Source organism: Onychostruthus taczanowskii, unplaced genomic scaffold (genome assembly GCF_017590055.1).
Source record: "Onychostruthus taczanowskii isolate IOZ18803 unplaced genomic scaffold, ASM1759005v1 scaffold13, whole genome shotgun sequence".
Classification (NCBI taxonomy): domain Eukaryota; kingdom Metazoa; phylum Chordata; class Aves; order Passeriformes; family Passeridae; genus Onychostruthus; species Onychostruthus taczanowskii.
Window position 1 is genome coordinate 567547 of NW_024498462.1, and position 17766 is coordinate 585312.

The following is a 17766-nucleotide window of genomic DNA, read 5'->3' on the forward strand; positions in this document are numbered from 1 at the left end:
GGAACAATGGAAATCTCAGATTTAGCCCTTTGATGGTGATCTGCTGGTTAGATTGGAAACCAAAACTATGACTTTCCCAGGTAATTTTTTCTCATACTTTTCTATGCCATCTTTCTCTGGCTAGTAACACAGTTCCCTGCCTACAGCTATCATTTCCAAATTTCATCCTATTTATCTGTTTCTTTCCTGGACAGCAAGCTGGATAAAGATGTTTCTCTGAGGAAGCAAAGTACAGCATGGAGAACGGGGTTTTCAGTTTGCTGTCAGAGTTGTGCAAGGAGAGCAGGGAAGCCCTTAATGAAATGGAGCTTATTAACATCCCATAGGGCAGGAGGTACCTCTGTGTGTTGCCCAAGGTGTGCCCATAGCCAGGGGCCTGCTGGTGCACGTAGCCACTTGGTCTCTGTTGCATCTGCCTAACAGGATCCACTAGAGCAGGATTGGAGCTGGGGTGGGAATTCTGATAGGGCTGACCAGAATAGGTAGGAGGTACCATCGTGCCTGACTGGGAGGGGTGCTGCTGAAGGCCTATGTGGGAGACATAAGGAGTGTAACCCTGAAATGAAACAAAAAGGCCTTTTTTAGTCACGGGGTGAAAAGGAAAACAGAACATAGGATATCAGCCTCCTGTAAATACTGTCACAGGGAAGCTCATTAGGGAGAGGAGCCAAGAGCTTTCAGGCTGAGCAGCAAGAACAAAGCTGCTGCCCTGTGCTGGAGCCAGATTCCAGCCATACCTGCAGTCACTGCCACTTACCTGGGAGGGCTGCAGTGCTCCATAAGATGGGGTTGGAGCCATTTGGCGCACAGGCTGCTGGCCCATTATGCCCTGGCCCTGCTGGAAGGCAAGAGAGAAGTGCTTTTTCCAACATCTCCAAAGGGCAGGAACACTGCTGCTTCTCTTCTCAGCAGCTCCCACTAAACCAGACAAATGGTTTCACTGCTTAACTTATGAGGTTGCTGCACAGCAGGCACATACTCATGACTTCTGTCTCACCCTGACCAGGGACAAAAAGGCCACTAAAAAACCTGCCACCCCCAGGCAGAACATGCCCCTCTCATTCCCCAGTGACCACCCTGTGACAACCTCCTCCAACTGTTAGTGACAGGGGCCCACAAAGCAGACACAAGAAACAACATATTTCAAGAGCAGATACAGAGTTGGGCAGTTCTGGGTAAAAGGAACAGCACCAAACAGCCTGGCATGCTATCCTGTGGAGTTAGCAACAGCACAGCTCTGACTTACCAACTTTGCTTGCAGCTGCTGCCTCAGTATCTGTCCTTGGGACACTGGAGGCTGCTGCCTGTACACTGCTGGCTTGTAGGAGGGGTCAATGCCCATCATGCTCCCCATCCCTGGAGGCAGCACACCACTGTAGGGAGGGCGACTCTGAACCAGTTTTCCCAGTGGCATGCGTACTGGTCTGTAGGATGTATCCAGGCGAGGGCCACCTGCAAGAGGAAGAGAAACAAGCAGAGCAGTCACAGCTGCTGCTGCACCTCATAGCTCCAGAATGACTGCTCATCACTGTACCTAGACATGACAGACAGAAGGAGAAAGTGCAGGGACCTGCACAGGACCATCTCACAGAAAAGGCTCCCGAAGAGGTGAAATATTTTTGGCTCTCTGGTGCACCTACCTGCTGGAAGAGGCTGATTCTGGGCATAGAGACCCACTGGTGATTGCCCATATGCCAGCCTTGACATGGTGCTTCCTGACTGGTGATGCAAGAGATCCGTAGGCATTCCAACTCCATATGGAACCCCTCGGCTAGGGCCCAGCACGAAGTCCTGCAAAGACAAAGCAGCACGAAAAATCAATGTGCACTGGGAATTCATGAACGGAGGAAGACTGTTAAAGGGTTGAAATGTCCACAGGAGGAAGCCAAGGATGTTATCTGAGCTGGGCAGACTCCTTTCCTCCCATCAGGGATTAAGTGTTTGCCTTGCCCCAAGCTAGAGAGAGGAGGACAAAGCTCCAGTACTCTCAGCTGAGAGGAAACACATCACATCTTCACCATAACACCACTCTCAGGCTCCTCAGAAAGACTCTAGGGAGTGTTTTGTGACTAGGAGTGGTGGACATGGGACATCCAGAGCTGCTGGAAACTCCATTACCTCAGTTTTGCTGGCAGATTGGTTGCGTTTCTTGGTTTTGCTCTGTTTTTTCTTGCGTTCCTCAGTGGAGGCGGCAGGATTGGAGCTTGTTTTATCAGCCTTGGCTGGTTCTGCAGTTTTCTTCTCTGGCTCTAAAGCCACAGGCGTAGGAGGCTCTTCCTCTTCGGGAGGCAGTGGCAAAGGCTCCAGGTAGTAACTGCGGGGCTTGGGTTTCAGGTGTGTGTGATACAGAAGAAGCCTCTGCTGCTCCTCGAACCTGGACACCTTGCGATCCACCCGGACTGTCCCAAACCATCCCCAGGAGAGCGGGGCTGAGTGCTTCAAACCCTCAAAAAGATCCCAAGGAGAAATCTTCTGCTTTGTAGAAACCTGCAAACCCTTTAAAGCAAAAGAGATAAGAACCTTCAAGTCCCTGTTGTTGCTCCTACGAGGGTACAGGTAACTCTGTCCTTTCTTCAGGCTCTAATCCAGATCTCTCAGTAAACAGTCTGAGCCCTTGCTAATGGTCCTTGCTCCTCCAGGTGGCAAAGCAGTCATTTCTAAAAGCTTTCATCCACAACTGTCTACTCTCCTTCATTCCATCTCTGCCAGCCTCCTGCACACTGGCTCTGCCATTAACTTACGTGACAGGGATTATGTGTTTCTCTTTACACTTCATATGACCATAAATACAACCCCCAAATTTAGTTAACATCTCAGGTCACAGCAGCATGCTATCACCAAGCATTAACACCCCAGCTTTGCCCTTTTTGGACGTGGTTATGTGCCAGCTTGTCTGCGTGCAGCAAGTCACTTCAGGCTCGTCAGGGAATGAGGCACTGCATACAGATGCCTCCCAAGCTGTGCAGACTTAAGGCATCAGAGGACAAGGTGACACCTGCACTCAGGAGCTGTGATACAGACAAAAATGCTTCACTTACCTCCTTCTTGAAGATGGAATCAAAGCCAGCTATTTTATTGCCTTTAGTGTCAATGAGGGATCCCTGAGGTTCACAGGTGATGACATCTCGGGTCTGCTTGGGAAGTGGCAGGAGCTGTCGCACCTTCTCCAGGCTGTCAGACTGACGGTCCCCCAGCTCCTTCTGCACAAGTGGAACAAAGAGGACTTGAGGAATTTTTCAGGAAAAACCATCCAAAGCCCACCTATGCCTCTTCTGGTTTTGGCCTCCATCCCTGCATTACTTCTCACCTTTGCACTCTTCAGACCTACAGAGTCATAGGGGCCACCCTCACTACTTCATTTAAACAGCAGAAACAGGATAGGCACTGTTCATGAGACACATGAACAAGTAAATCTGCATAGCTGAACAACCACAACACAGCCCAGTCTAGTCCCCACATAGGGGCTGGTGTCCCTCACCCTGAGTTTCTTGACAAGATTCATGTATGCCCGCTTGTTCTCCTCCATGCTGCCCTGAGAGATGCTGGACATATCAGCAGCAAGGGTGCCATTGATGAGAACACTCAGCATGTCCAGCACGGTGGTGAAGAGCTCACTGTTGGTCAGAGCAGAAAGGTCAGTCACCTGAAAAACTGATAAAAAGCATCTGCCATCATTGCAACACCAAACACTATTAATTGTCAAGACTTCCACCCACATTCAGAAGTGTCAGTCCTCAGAATAACCTCCCACACTAATCCTCCTTTTCCTTATACATCACACTTGAGTTTTACTCCCACTTGAATTAGGTGCAGTATCACAGATTAAGACTGGACTCTTCTGTATCCATTCAGCACCTCTGAAAAGCAGACTCAGCTCTCCCTTGTGTATCTCTCTGCATCTGGAAAGCCAAGTTTGTTCTGAATATGGCAGAGTGTACTCAACTACCAGGACCTAAGTCATAGCCTGCTATTACTTCAAAGTCTCTTTCAGCTGTCACTTCTGACAGATCATCTAGAGAAACAGCCAGCTCACATGAGAAACAGGGCCATGCTAACAACTGCCTCTCTTAGAAAGTGTATAAACCAGAAGTCAGAATGCAAGTTACTTGTTTGACTGCATGTCCACAGTGCCACTGCTGATGATGTCCAGGAGAAGCACAGCCCATTCAGTTGTCTGCTGTGTGCTGCGTTGGACTGTGTCGAACATTCCTCCCACCTGGCAGAGAAAGGGAGTCTAGTCACAAGGACACCAAGAAACACTGAGATTTTGAAGTGAGAAAGGAGCTTAAACCAGGGTTAGTTTAAAGGAGCTTAATACTGAGAGCTGAGGGAGACTGCTGTCAGCAGCCAAACCACAGATGCAAGTAGTAGTGCTGTGGGCTGCAAAGGCATTCAAAGGGGAAGGCACATCTACAAAAGAGACCAAGTCTCTAGATTTCATCCTGATGAAACAGAGCAAGGGAGTTTATTCACACACTCTGTCCTACTCAGGGCCCAAGACCTAGAAGCAGCACAAGTGTCTCTCATACTTCCTTGCCTCAGGACATATATAGACCCTCCAGTGGGTGCTTGTTCCAAAGGAAAAAAAGGCAGACAACTCTTCACCCCAGATGGTTGAGCTCTTTTTCTGCAACTGCTCACCAAATTCAGCCGCAGTTTCAAGGCCTCATGCATCAGCTGCTTGGCTTTGCAGTCATCTTGGTACTGATCTTCTCGCCAATTTGTAACAATCTAAGAAATACAGAAGAGAGGACAGACCTCATCAGCTGTATGCTGAAGCTTAGAGAGAGCAGCTTGTACCATCCACTGTCTGGTGTCTCAGAAATGGTCAGCTCAAGCTCCCTGTATCACACAGACTAAGACAAGCAACATCCTGAGGCCATGCTCCAGAGCCTGTCTGCTGGAGGGGCGAGCTCCTGAGGAAAGTGAGGGGAGAAACAAGACCCCTACCTGCTGGACCTGACTGTACAGAGAGGTGAGGAGGCCTTCCCGCTGCTCATCCTGACCTTTCAAGCATGTCAGCACCAGTGACAGAAATGGCTGCTGGCTCAGGAGGGACATACTGTGAGAGAACAGAGAAGGAGCTATACTGCCAGGCTGGCATCAGCACAGCAAACACTGCCTGCCCTTTCCCCTGGACTCACCTCTTCTGCTTCTGGCGGTCCCTCTCTTTGCGGGATGATGACCCTAAATGTTGTCCTTTCTCCAACTCTTCTCCAGCAGCTTTCAGCACATGGCCCTGCACTGATGTTGGAAGCTTGGCAATCAGAGGGGCCACCAGCCACACTCCTGATCTCTCCAGGGAGCTGTGACAACATAGGAGAGGAAAGCTGTTTACAATGCAATTCAAGATGCAGACTTGTCTACAAGAGAGCTGCATGCTGGCTCTACACCTACCTGAGGATGGGTTTGGATTTGTTGCTGGCAGGTGTAGCACTTGTCGAGCTACTGATATTGTTGACTCCATTACCAGTACAGCTAGCAGAGCTGGTCTCTGCTGACTGCTGGAATACCTCAATGGTGGCCTTGGCTATGTTTTCTAACAAGGAGTTCATCTCCTGGAGGTAGGGAAAAAATAAAAAAGACAGTCAAGTCCTTCTCTGAGAGCACCTACAGCTTCCAAATTTCAATTCAGTACAAACTCAGTTTGCCAACTTCCCCATGGCTGCTGCTCCTGGAGTCTCAGACTCATTGCTTCCTTTTTGTGCTTGGCTTTCACAGCCTGACTCCCTCATTTTTTACTTTCTCCCTATCCCCACTTGTGCCAGGCCATCTTCCCCACCAACTCTCAAGCAGCCACTTCATCCTCCCCTGCATGATCCCCTCTGAGCAAAAACTCACATTGCTTGCTGTCTGTTTAATCATGAGCTGCAGCTCCAGCGAGGACTGCCTCATGGTCCACTGGTCCAAATTCTGTAACACACACACATACACACTTCACATAATGCCATATCTCAGTTCAGACTACACCAACCCACACCCTCAGGTCCCAGCACAACGAGTGTCAGACCCCTCAGAGGGCTGCAATTACATGAGGCAATTACTAGGACACTCAGATTCTGCCAGCAGCCTGCACCTGTAAGATGCGTTTAATCCTCTGCCGCTGAGGATTTTCTCCCTCCTCATTGTCCAGGAGGCGGTGTGGATAACAAATCAGCTGCATCAGCCTCTGGGCCTGTGTGCTGCTCAGGACAGGATCCTGCAAGTCATTGCTGTCTTCACAGAGGGACTTGAGACATCGTTCTCCAACCCACTCCTGCAAGACGAAGGCAGAGTCAGCACAGTCAAACTGATGTCTGATTCCAAACCAACGCCCCTGCTTTCAGTCTCAGAGAGATGCATGGAACACATCAAAATCATAAAAGCTTTATTAGTATGCAGTTATGCCTGATAATCATTTCTCTTCATGAACTGTACTATCCTGATTCAGCAGGCGTCAGGCACAGCACAGTAATCAGAACAGAGGAAACAAACTTTGACAAGTCAGCAGTAATGAAACACAGTAGTTGCTCTTTCTTTTGAGAAAATATTGGTGTGATTTAACAGTACACAGTCACTACTGTGTCCAGGCTCCCTCCACACTGCCACTTGGGTTCAGAAGATCAGAAGGGATCACTTAAATTTGTTTGTATTTCCAGCACAACTAATGACTGTAGCTGTCCTAAGTTAGGTAACTCAAGGTTGCAGCTAGCACCAAACCAGAACAGGTCTTGGTGAAAAGCACACACCTTAATTCTCAAATACTGATGGAAAACACACTGCCAAACTTAGAAAAACCAATTACTTTACTTCTCAGACTCTGGAAAGGAAAATGACTGACTGGATGCAAGCCCCTTATAGTCACATATTTATGCTATTATTGTCAGCCTCTTGATTTCAGTTGATGCTTCCTAAATGTATGATAATAATAAGGGCAGCAGTTTCCAAACATGAGGTAGGTACTTCACTCAATTTACAGTTAACCTGCAGCATTTGTTAGTGCAGAAATTTTTCATACTTAAAATTAGGCAAATTCATTAAATTAAAATCAACAGAGGACTGCTATATAAGCACTTCTGCATCTGCAGAGGAAGCCTGATCAGAGAATTGTTCCACTGAGAAGTGACAAAAGAAAAGATGAGGATCCAGTTCATTATGCACAGGTGCTGATTCTATGCCTAGAAAGCTGGAAAGACCTTCAGCAGTGGGTAGCAAACTAAGCACCAAAGCACAAAGACTGAAAATGTCAAAGCTCTGGTTTGAAATCCTTGTGAAACCACAGCCTAGATCATTATCTTCATTCCAGATGAAGTTTTCACATGAGATGTGGTGACCTCTCCACTGCCTATTGCATTTCCCCCTTCAGTGTTGCTACATCACAATCTCTTGATAATAATCTTCTCTTTCTTGCCTAGGTAATACACATTTCCTTGGGAAGACTCTTTTTATCATTTGCTCAGCTTCTTACAAGAACTTAGACTTAATTTCCAATCCACTTTATTGGTATAAAGATGAATGAAAGACATGCTGCAGGGAAGGGATGACATCCAGAGGGAGTTGGGACAGGTTTGAGAGGTGGGCACTGGAACAGGTTGCCCAGAGAACCTGTGGATGCCCCATCCCTGGGAGTGTTTAAGGCCAAGCTGCATAAGGCCCTGAGCAACTTGGAACAGTCAAGGTGGCCCTGCTCATGATCTTTAACATCCATTCCAACCCAAACCATTCTAGGAGTCTATGAAAAAACCTTCAAATTAATTATAATATGCTTCTTTTCCTAATCCCCTCACAATGAAGTCTATTATAAAATGTATACCTGAACCTGAGACTGAGAAATCACAACCTACAATTTAAGGCATTGATAGCACAAGCTCACTGCTCACAGAAGAGGTGCTAATATTAAACACAGCATTTTACCAGCCCTTCACAGCTGCAGGAAGCCTGCAGGAGCTCTGGCACAATTTAGTGGTAACTCATGGGTGTCTGCTGGAATGTTCACTTCTACGCAACCAGTGCTGCCAACAACTGGTATGAGCAGTGATACTGACACTGCTACTCCCTGCTGTGCACAAACACTTCTACTTGCTTCAAGTCCTTCCCAGATAGACTTTGATCAGCAAGGGAGTATCTGCTTCTGTAAATGCTACAGTCAGGTTTAAGTGACATCAAGAATGTTAAATTTATACTTAAAAATAGGTGGTTCTAATTCTTTTTTGGTAAGTTGGTGGCATTGCTATACAGTCAGTCAATTAATAAACAACAGCATGAGGACAACACACAGCACTAATGGTGGGTTTACACATTACTGTTACATTAGTAATATAAAATACAGGTTTCAGATTGTAACACCACATCTTTCCTGCTGAGAGAATAAACCTATAACCGAGGCTAAGGACACCATTCAACATCCATCTTCATACAGCATGGCCACTCTACTCTGCAACATTATTAGCGAGGTTTCAGCTCCTCAAGTGTCAATTTTCCACAAAGGCATAGAAATACTGGTGTTGTCAGATTAGGCTAAGCAAAAGGCTTTTGTTGTCATTGTTTTAATTAACTAATCAGGGCAATGCAAAGCCCAGAGACACATTAACAGCCTAGCTGCAAGCAACACTTAGGCTGCATCCTGAAAGACACCATTTATCATTTTAATAAACCATCTGTCTGTCTTTCTTGTGCTGACCTTCTTTGCCTTCAGCACACATCTCAGCTTACCACTCCCAGCACTCTCCTCCTTGGACACGAGCCCTGTGCTGTTGCCAAAGCAAAGAGGATGCAGTCCCTGCACACTGCAACACCTAGTTCCTGAGCACTGCTTGTCTCTGTTTTGCTAACAGTGAGCAATCCTCAGGACTGTCACTTGACAGAAATATTGCAGGTTCTTCACTGATCTTTCAAAGAAATACGTGCCAAACCCAACCTGAAGAAAGGCATGTGAGATATATGAGGGATAAGGACACACCTAGACATGGGACACTCACCTGTTGACATATACTCCTCAGTACATACTTGGCATAAATATCCAAGCTGGCTGTTTCTACAGTTACTACCCGACCACCAGCCTTCCTGGTGCCCAGCTCATCATCCATGAGATCATCAACACCTCCCGGGTGGGAAAAACCAGAGCCTTTCAGTTCTGCATCTCCTAAAAGATAAGCACAAGTGTCACACAACAACTCTAACCACAAAGCCTGACTCAAAAAACATCCTGAGATTTTGTAAACTCTCCCTGTGATCAGTGACCTCTCTGCAGCCAACACTCAAAGCTGTTTACAGCTACAGACACGCCACATATTCAGCAGAACAGATCTCCTCTGGCCTTCAGCACAGCCAACACGAACAATACCTTGGCCTTTCTGCCACTCCCCTGAAAAACATGGTTATAGGTTCAGAGTAACACAGGTACACACCCAGAACAAAGACAGCCTTCAGCACTGCAAAGACCGCTCCATCCACAATACGATTTTGGGAAGCTGCCAGTAAGTGACGGTCACAGGAAGAGCGGATTCCCACAGTGGGTTTGTCTGCAAAGAGGACAAAGGGGAAAGGCAATAATCAGCAAGAGAGAAAGGCACGGGTTCCAGAGCTGCCTGAATTATGTGCCAGCAAGTACCATAAAATCCAGCTCAGAGAATCCTGAGGCCAGTTCCTTTCCTAACTGTAACATAGGGCCCATTTAATTAAGTTTCAAGAAGCATAGTGCCAATCACATTGTGACAAATGAACCATGAAATCCAAATGGGGTGCAGAGCCTGTGTCATGAACTCCAAGCTCCAACAGTACCCTAGACCTAAAATACAAGCTGGATTTAGAAATCTGAGCTATCAGGATACTGGTGAGAAGCCAAGAACAGAGCTTCCTGGAATGTTTCCATCATCACACAAAAAAGGAGTGCTGTAAAACAGCAGCTTCTGGCACCAAGTTAAGAGGCTATACAAAGCTCAAGACACAAAAGAAGAAGTGATCATTACTCTAATGGCTTAGTGACAGCAAGGCCACCTCTACTGGCTGGTTTCCTGCCTCCAAGAACCTTCTCCCCAGTGCCTGGCTACCACGGAGTGACATAAATGGAAGGACACTGTTCTTTGTCCTATGAAGGAAGTGCATCAGGCTTTGCCTGCTTTATTCAAAGCAAGCAGGTTATGATCTCTAACCATAAGGTCTCATATCTCTTCTTGGGGTGCAAGAGCCTAAGTACTTTCACAATAAAGAAAGGCTCTAGGTTCATTCACTTACTGCCATCTTGCTGGCATGGGTTCAGCTGTGGAGTCTTAAACAGATGGAGTAAAATCCGGCAGGTCAGACGTGCTCCTGGTTCTGAGTCCTGTTCACTGCAGGCTATGTAAAGAAAAGAGACAACTGAGATTTCTTAAGCACCAGGACAGCTGACTCTCAATCCAAAAGCTATTCACAGTGCACTGCCCTGGAGCAGCCAGCCGAGAAGCTGCAGCAGCCTTATTGTATTTACAAATATGGAGCATGTGCAGCAATTAACATGCAAACAAGCAAATCCTTCAGTATTATCCCCAGTGACATGCACTGCTTTCTGCTTGCTCTATCTTTCCAACTTCACCCTGTCAGGAGTCTGGATGCTGCAATCCCCAGAGCAGAGATAGGAAGGCTGGTGACAGAGCAAGGCAGTGGCACAGGTGCTATAAGCCCAGCTAACTGCTCTAGCCAAAATGCTAAGCTGAACATTATTATCAGTGGGAGGCATACTGCTGGAGTTCAGAGCTGAGTACAATGGTCACACAGTGAGGCTGATAACAGCTCCCCATGTTTATTTCACCTCACTCACAAACTCAAAGAGAGTAGGGCAGTGAAAAACCTTAACACAACCAGTTTTTGATAGAAATTAAAAGGTCCAAATTTCTCTAAAGCACCATATTCAGTTATTAACTATAAAAGAAGTATTAGAAGCATAAAAAACTAGAGTTCACCAAGTATGCATTAAGCACAGGCCTTTGGGCCAGAACTGAGAGTCAGACAGGTTTGTGCAGGGATGCACTTACCAGCATTGAGGAGTGAGGGGATAGCAGCACAGCGAATCAGGTCCTCCAGCAGCAAGCACTGCCGGGCAATGAGAATGGCAACAAAGGTGGCCAAGGAATCATGGAAAGATAAGTCACTGACCTGAAAGAGAGGAGATTAGCCAGTGATCCAAACAGCCTCTACCTCATTCCCTCTGTCAGCAATTCCTAGGAGCTGGGTGGCAGAAGGGCCCATAACCCCTGGTCAATGTCCACGGTCTGCCCAGGCTGCAACAAACACCAGCGGTAGCCCCGGGTGTTCAAAGCCTTTTCCCTGCCCTCAGAAGACAAAGCCTCCATCCCTTGTTCACTTTTGCCTTCTCCCAAGGGATCCCTCCACTCCTGCTTCAATTCCTTTTCCCCTTTTGAATGTTTGCACTTGCATCAACATTGCAGAGGAGATCATTGAAGCCACAGGTCCCATTATTGGAGGAACAGCACAAAGCTTTGAGCACACCCAGCCACTCGGCACTTAGAGACTTGCAGTAGCCAGTTAGCTCAGCACACAGGATAGCAATGTCGTTCACCCTGTTAAATAAATAATGAAAAAAGCAGAGGGTCAGCTTTGCTACTCATGCATGCCATCAGATCAGTGATTTTCTAAGGGAACCCAGCCTTGGCTCCTCCTTCTTCAAACCCCAAGACAGCCAAGATATGGCCACTGGTTTCCTTACCCTCATCTAAAGAATTTGATTTCTCAGTAGAACCATGAAAGCTCTGCCTCTCACCTGTCAGGATCGTGGTGTCCCACACACACATGCATCAGTGCATTACAGACGAAACTGTAGCGATTGGCTGGGTTTTCATTGAGGCTCTTGCCCAGGTTGGTGTATGTAAAGTTATGTGCAGATGGATTTTCTATAGTGTCAATCATGAACTCTGGTTCCCATAGCATGTTGGAGTCAGATGGCTCAACATTGCAATAGATTGTGTTCTTCACCTTGGAGCAGAAGTCACTAAACAGGACAGAAAAGCGATTAGGAACACAAAAAACTAAGTGGCTACTGATATCTGGTGGGCAAAGGCAAACCCCCTCTGGGAAAGAACATTTAGTCGCTGAAACTCAAGATCACTGTGTGTACCAATAAAGACCAATAATTTTGTTATTCTCTATTCATTCCTTTCTCTGCTTGCATTCTAGGACATGTTGAACATTCAGTTTATTTTCTACATTAACCAGAACTTAACAAAATTTCTATCAGTACTCCTCTTCTGTGGGGAGGAGACTCAGTTTCTCGTAAATCATTTGAAACCTCTGGTAATTTATCCACTCACCCCCCTTTGGACATAAATCCACTACACAATTTTTAGTTTGCTGCCCCAAACCACAAGGCACAGTTGTACCATGACATAAACAGAGGCCTAATGATGCTCTTTGTTCTGTTCTCCATTCCTTTCCAAACAAGGAATTTCTCAGGAGCAATCCCACCAAACAAGATCAAAAGCAAAGTTTAAGTCAAGGTGCTATAGTGGGCAGTACCCACTGCATCTTAGCTGCATCAGACTCACCTGAAGAGCTCCCCAAATTTACTTTTGAGGTGACTGCAGGAGGTATACAGGTCGTAGAGATAGGCCAGGATACAGCGCTCTGCTGAGGAGCCATCCGAGCGGTTCATGCCATGTTTCACCACCCCACACAGACTGCAGAGAGACAAAAAAAAGTGAGCTGAACCCTCAGGCACCTTTTAGTAGCTGCCTTTTAGGAAGGACATAGATGTCCATGCCCCTTATGAACCCCCAGCACATATAGTGCTTCCTTACACACAGAGAGGGGAGAGGCCCTTACCCTTCAAAGACCTGAGCCATCTGGTCCTGGTTCAGGATAAGGCAGGAGTGGTAGTGCCGCAGCACAGCCACGATGCACAGGCACAAGCTGGTGGTATAGCTGCCAACAAGGTCGGAGGATTTCAACAGCAGTTCTGCCTCCACCACGCTCAGTTCATTCAGCAACTGCACCCAATGACAGAAAAACCCTTCAACAGCCACAGGGGTAAGGTATAGTCAGAAAGGGAGGAGGCACACCAAACCCACAGCCTATAGGACCTGCCAGGAAAGGCACTGCCAGGCACCTTCTGCTTAGGGATGCACCCCAGAACAGCTGGCAAAATGTCTCAGGCAGTACAAGGGGCTGTCAGGGCTGGGGTATCTGAGAGTAATTGTGATATGGCCATAGGCAGTTCTAAGCAGCTTGTTTGATAGTTCTATTCTGCATCAAGTCTCACTCTGATATCCTTTCCAGGCTAACAGCCACAATTCCATCAGCTAGGCTTCAAGAGACACCTGGTACAGGCTGCAGAAACAGCAACAGGATTTTAGCAGGATCCAGAAGGCAGCTTGAGCTGCCATGTGCCAAGGATCTTTCCAGGGGAGCAAGGTAGGCAAGGTGCCAGGGACAGACAATCCCCTTCTCGCTCAGAACAAGGCCCTGCTGCAACCAGGGACAGAGATGCACTGCAAGTCCTTTGGAAACAAGCCCAAAGCCTTTGGAAGAATAATCCTCAGAACAGAACATGCAAGACTATCTGCCACAGACAACCTATTCCTGACAGCTGCAGCCCAGAAGCATCACAATGACCATATAATCTGACCACCCTCATGACACAGGTCAGAGGGTCCCCAGTGATGACCAGAGCAGGCCAACTATCACAGCACAGATCTGCTGCCTCTCAGGTGGACAAACCCTTCCCAGGGAGCACCTGAGCACACTGCCCTTACCTGGATGGCAAAGTCGATAAGACCACTGATATTGAGTGAATACTCCATCAAGTCAAATATGAACTGCACATGCTGCACCAGAGGCAGGTGGTATGACATTCCCAAAGCAAAGCTGGTGATCTGTTCCAAGACATTACGAGATACCTGCAAGTGCAAGACAACACACAATCTATCTCCCCTTCCAGAAGTCCCTCAGCAGGCTCATCTCTTTCCAGGAAGCTGCTCTCAGTAACACAAAGAGATACAGTCAGGACCCACGCAGGACAGTAGTCTTCAAATTTTCATACCTGAGATGTGACTTGGTGCTGATCAAAGTGAGAAAGGTGCTGGAACTTTGCAAAGATATCTTCAGCTGTTGGGAATGCTTCTGGCTTGCTCTTTTTCCTCTTCTGGCCTTCCTCCCCACCTACCAAAGTTGAAAACATCAGAAAACAGTATTAGGCTGCTTTCCTCACCAGAGGATCAAACATCAGCCATCAACTTCTGACAGTTCCCCAGCAAGATGAGCCCATGTCATGAAGCACAGGCAAAAGGCCTGAGTCCTAGACCTTAAGTTGATAAGGACTATCTTTAATTAAAAAAAAAAAAAAAAAAAAAAAAAAAGAAAAATTAAGGAACCCCTAACCTAAGAATGACAGTAGGGTAAACATCAAGTTTATCCCAAACGAAAGCACTCCTTGGAGTATCCTTCTGCCTTGATTTAAAATATACCTACTTTCTGATGAGAACAAGCATTCTGGACTGGAGATGTTCAGCCACAAAAGTTTCTTTGTCAGAGCACTCCACATTTTAAAGCATCATCTTTTCACCACATTTTAAGGTGCCTTTCAGGCATCAGACTAGGAAAGAAAAACTGTAGCCAGGTTCTCAGCTGTTGGACATCAGACACTTTCTGTTGATTTTAACCCAGTTACCCAAATTTCCTATCCTACACATTTAGCACGTGCCTGAAGTGTAACAGAAGGATACATTTAGTGAAGTCTTTGCCAAATACACATTGGTAAAGTGTTTTCTGCTTCTTGTACAAGGATCTGAAGGCAAGAATAAATAAAATAAAATATGAAAAGCCAAAGTTTTGGCCAGGGTCTCACACTGAACCTTGTATGACTCAATTCTCTTCTGAAGACAAGTTAATTAAACAGATATTACCAGCAGGACACCAATTGTCTTACTTGCTGGTTAGTATGTTTGAAAACAGAGCACCATTCCAGACTCATTCACTAGTACCTCTTACTGGACACTGTAGATTGCATAAAATCCTTTCACTGTGAGACTCCAGACAAGGGAATCAGCCAACTGGAAAGATGCTCTTACTTCAAAAAGGAGTGTCTCAAGCTCTACTAACCTGTCTCTGCAGTGCTTTTTCTGTTTAAGACTTTTAGAATGTCTTTGGTTATTTTCTTGATTGTATGCCGAGCATCGTCCCGTTGTTTTCCAACCCCAAAAAGAACTACCAGCCTTTGGTTACACTCATGACTGCATGACTCCTCCTGGGGAACAAAAAGAGACAACTGCATTAGCAACTACACGGCTGAATGCTTTAATCTTGTTTCACATCCGCATCTCTGAAAGAAAAAGAAAACCTTCATCTCAGAAGCTTCTCTGGGAGTAAGCAAGGAGCCATCCAGAAAAGCAGAACTGCTCCTTAGCCAGTCACAGTAGGGAGAGACAGCAGCCTCATGCTGTCAAGAGACAGCAACAGAGGAGCAGTTAGAAGCAGGTCTCGTACCTGAGGAATAGGGAAGTGTGTTGCATACTGGATGTGCCGAGGCTGGTCATACAGGGATGCTAGCATTCCTTCCACAGACTTATCCTTCAGCAGAGTCTTTGCTTCCTTTTCAGGATCTGGCTTTTCAGGAGAAGGGCTGGCTTTAGATTCACAATGCATTGGTGGAGAAAACATCTGGGGAGACATAAGAACAAGAAAACGTAGCTAGGAAACATGGTCATGCACAGTAAAGATTGCTAAGGAATGTACTTCTGTTCAGGCCTAAAAAGGAGCAGGAAAAGGAAGGGTTGGAAGACCAGCCAGTTCTTAAGGCAAAAACCAAGAGACTGTGGTCTTGGTTTTTGTGACAAGAGACTATTCGTATTTTTGCTTCTGGTCCATGTTGTATATTAGGTTAAACACAACAGAAAATAACCCAATAGGAGCAAAACATTCATAATTTAGAGTTTTGGCAACAGCCCCTTCCACAGAAGTGAGATCCTGGGAAAGCATGTAACTTTACATCACACTTGGCTGACATGTACCTTGAAAGGTCAGAGATGGCTGGATAGATGTAGGTACTCAAGGATTTTTCAAGCACCACGAGTTCATTTTACTGCTAAGTGCTTCAAAAAGTTCTGCTACCATGAACTATGCTCACAGATAAGAACTGTACACCTGAAGTAGTAATAAAGGCCACACAGTAGGATGAAAGCAGAGTAGTGTCTTATCCCAGGATCAAGAAAACCTCTGCAACTGGTCACTTCCAATCTGATGCCATCATGGCCATTCATTTCCCATCCACTTCCAAGCAACCCACTTCCTACCTGGCCCAAACACTGGGCTGGCAGCGCCAGAGCATAAGAGAGTCCAGGATCAGCTGGGACTCAGTCTGCTCCAATGAACACCAACCTACATAAATGGGTTATATGGGCCTTCTGCAATGTGAACTGCCTTACAACCCAGCCACTTCCAGCAGATACACAAAAACAAGGCACATGCTGCTCCTGGGCTCCCTACAACACACTGGCCCTACTTACTGAGTAACAGGACATGCTGGAACGTACCGAAAAATCTGTCTTTTCCATGTCATCAAAGAGCATGCTGGGGTTGTGGTCAATGTCCATGGGCTCTGAAAGACCTGTGTCCTGGGAAGAGACAGAGCAGCTTTACATCTCAGTGATGCATCAGGGAACAAGAGAATATTTGTTGACTACACTGATGTCCACGTTGGATAGTGATAGCAGTATGCCATCACACCCATGGTGCCTGGTGGAGCCTGATACATCTCAAATATTATGGACAGGCCTCACACAGCACCTCATGACATGGTGCTTTGTATCAAGCCACGCAAGATTCTCCTATCTACTCTTCTGCAATCTGCAGGTCCTTTCCAGGCACTTAGAATATAGCTTTAAATTGAAATGCTAAGGAAATAAGTTGAGGGAGGGAAGAGCAGGAGTCAGTGGTACATTCCCCAGCGGGCAACAGCAAGGAAGCTGCAAAGCTGGTGAAAACAGGCAAGCACAACACAGATGTACAGGAGGGCCATGGTGCTTATGCTCTCACCTCCAGCTTGATGCCACTGCTTCCCTCTGTCTCCTTCCTGTCATGTTCCTCAGCAGGGTCATCAAAGGGTGAGGGAGGGCGAGGCCCATGAGAATCCATGGCGAGATCACCCCGGGAGATGAGCGTGCACATGTAGATGTTGTGGGAGAAGACATCATGTCGGATTAGCTCACAGAACAGCAGCACCAGATTAAAGAACTCCACCTTCTCGTTTTCCTTCCCAGGATCAGCTGAAAGGACAACACAGTCAGGGCTATCAGAGTAGTTCTGCAGCACTATAATCAACACCAACCACCTAAACTAAGGCAAGGAAAAGCATTTCCTGAGATGTCAACACAGTGACTGATACACAGTTCTGAGATTACAGCAGGGACTAAAAGCAGAAAATTAACAATTAAGTAAGTCAAAAGCTCTCCAGTGTCACAGTCCAGAGGTACTGCACTTTAGCCTAGAAGTGCTATTCCTGGGGATACAAACAGCTGCCTGCATCATTCAGACCTGTTATCCTATCCCCCTTTACCTTCCCATCAGAGCCAGAGCTCTGTCACCAGTTAAAAACCTCCCTTTAGTTCTTAGCCTGAAGTAATTCCTGATTAAACCCATTTATCCTTGGCCAATACTCTGTTAACAGAAAAGCCTCTGTATCATCCTTCTGTCATCTGGCCCTGCAAGTTGCTTTTCCTCCCTTACCAAGATAAACTCTGAATTGCAAGGAAGACAGATAGAGAATTTAGATACATCCCATACCTACACACAAGAGAACTGCAC

The 17766-nt window shown here is 46.5% G+C and overlaps 1 protein-coding gene across 7 annotated transcripts in view; it reads right to left on the bottom strand.

Annotated features, from left to right (window-relative positions):
- Nucleotides 1-17766, bottom strand: part of MED12 (mediator complex subunit 12) — a 77101-nt gene that overhangs the window by 47388 nt on the left and 11947 nt on the right. For 6 of the 7 annotated variants that reach the window (XM_041396349.1, XM_041396355.1, XM_041396350.1 and 3 more), the window contains exons 13-40: nucleotides 16999-17228; nucleotides 16497-16577; nucleotides 15451-15624; nucleotides 15067-15211; nucleotides 14009-14127; nucleotides 13722-13865; nucleotides 12793-12956; nucleotides 12516-12647; nucleotides 11735-11962; nucleotides 11390-11534; nucleotides 10989-11109; nucleotides 10213-10314; nucleotides 9387-9500; nucleotides 8958-9121; nucleotides 6077-6256; nucleotides 5842-5913; nucleotides 5398-5558; nucleotides 5145-5306; nucleotides 4951-5062; nucleotides 4642-4731; nucleotides 4107-4216; nucleotides 3479-3614; nucleotides 3039-3200; nucleotides 2119-2496; nucleotides 1641-1791; nucleotides 1247-1452; nucleotides 758-838; nucleotides 339-556 (exon numbers count right to left, since the gene is read on the bottom strand). In XM_041396349.1, coding sequence (XP_041252283.1) covers nucleotides 339-556; nucleotides 758-838; nucleotides 1247-1452; nucleotides 1641-1791; nucleotides 2119-2496; nucleotides 3039-3200; nucleotides 3479-3614; nucleotides 4107-4216; nucleotides 4642-4731; nucleotides 4951-5062; nucleotides 5145-5306; nucleotides 5398-5558; nucleotides 5842-5913; nucleotides 6077-6256; nucleotides 8958-9121; nucleotides 9387-9500; nucleotides 10213-10314; nucleotides 10989-11109; nucleotides 11390-11534; nucleotides 11735-11962; nucleotides 12516-12647; nucleotides 12793-12956; nucleotides 13722-13865; nucleotides 14009-14127; nucleotides 15067-15211; nucleotides 15451-15624; nucleotides 16497-16577; nucleotides 16999-17228 — 4282 coding nt within the window. The remainder of the gene's footprint in view (nucleotides 1-338; nucleotides 557-757; nucleotides 839-1246; nucleotides 1453-1640; nucleotides 1792-2118; nucleotides 2497-3038; nucleotides 3201-3478; nucleotides 3615-4106; nucleotides 4217-4641; nucleotides 4732-4950; nucleotides 5063-5144; nucleotides 5307-5397; nucleotides 5559-5841; nucleotides 5914-6076; nucleotides 6257-8957; nucleotides 9122-9386; nucleotides 9501-10212; nucleotides 10315-10988; nucleotides 11110-11389; nucleotides 11535-11734; nucleotides 11963-12515; nucleotides 12648-12792; nucleotides 12957-13721; nucleotides 13866-14008; nucleotides 14128-15066; nucleotides 15212-15450; nucleotides 15625-16496; nucleotides 16578-16998; nucleotides 17229-17766) is intronic. The other variant, XM_041396354.1, reaches the window with a different exon arrangement.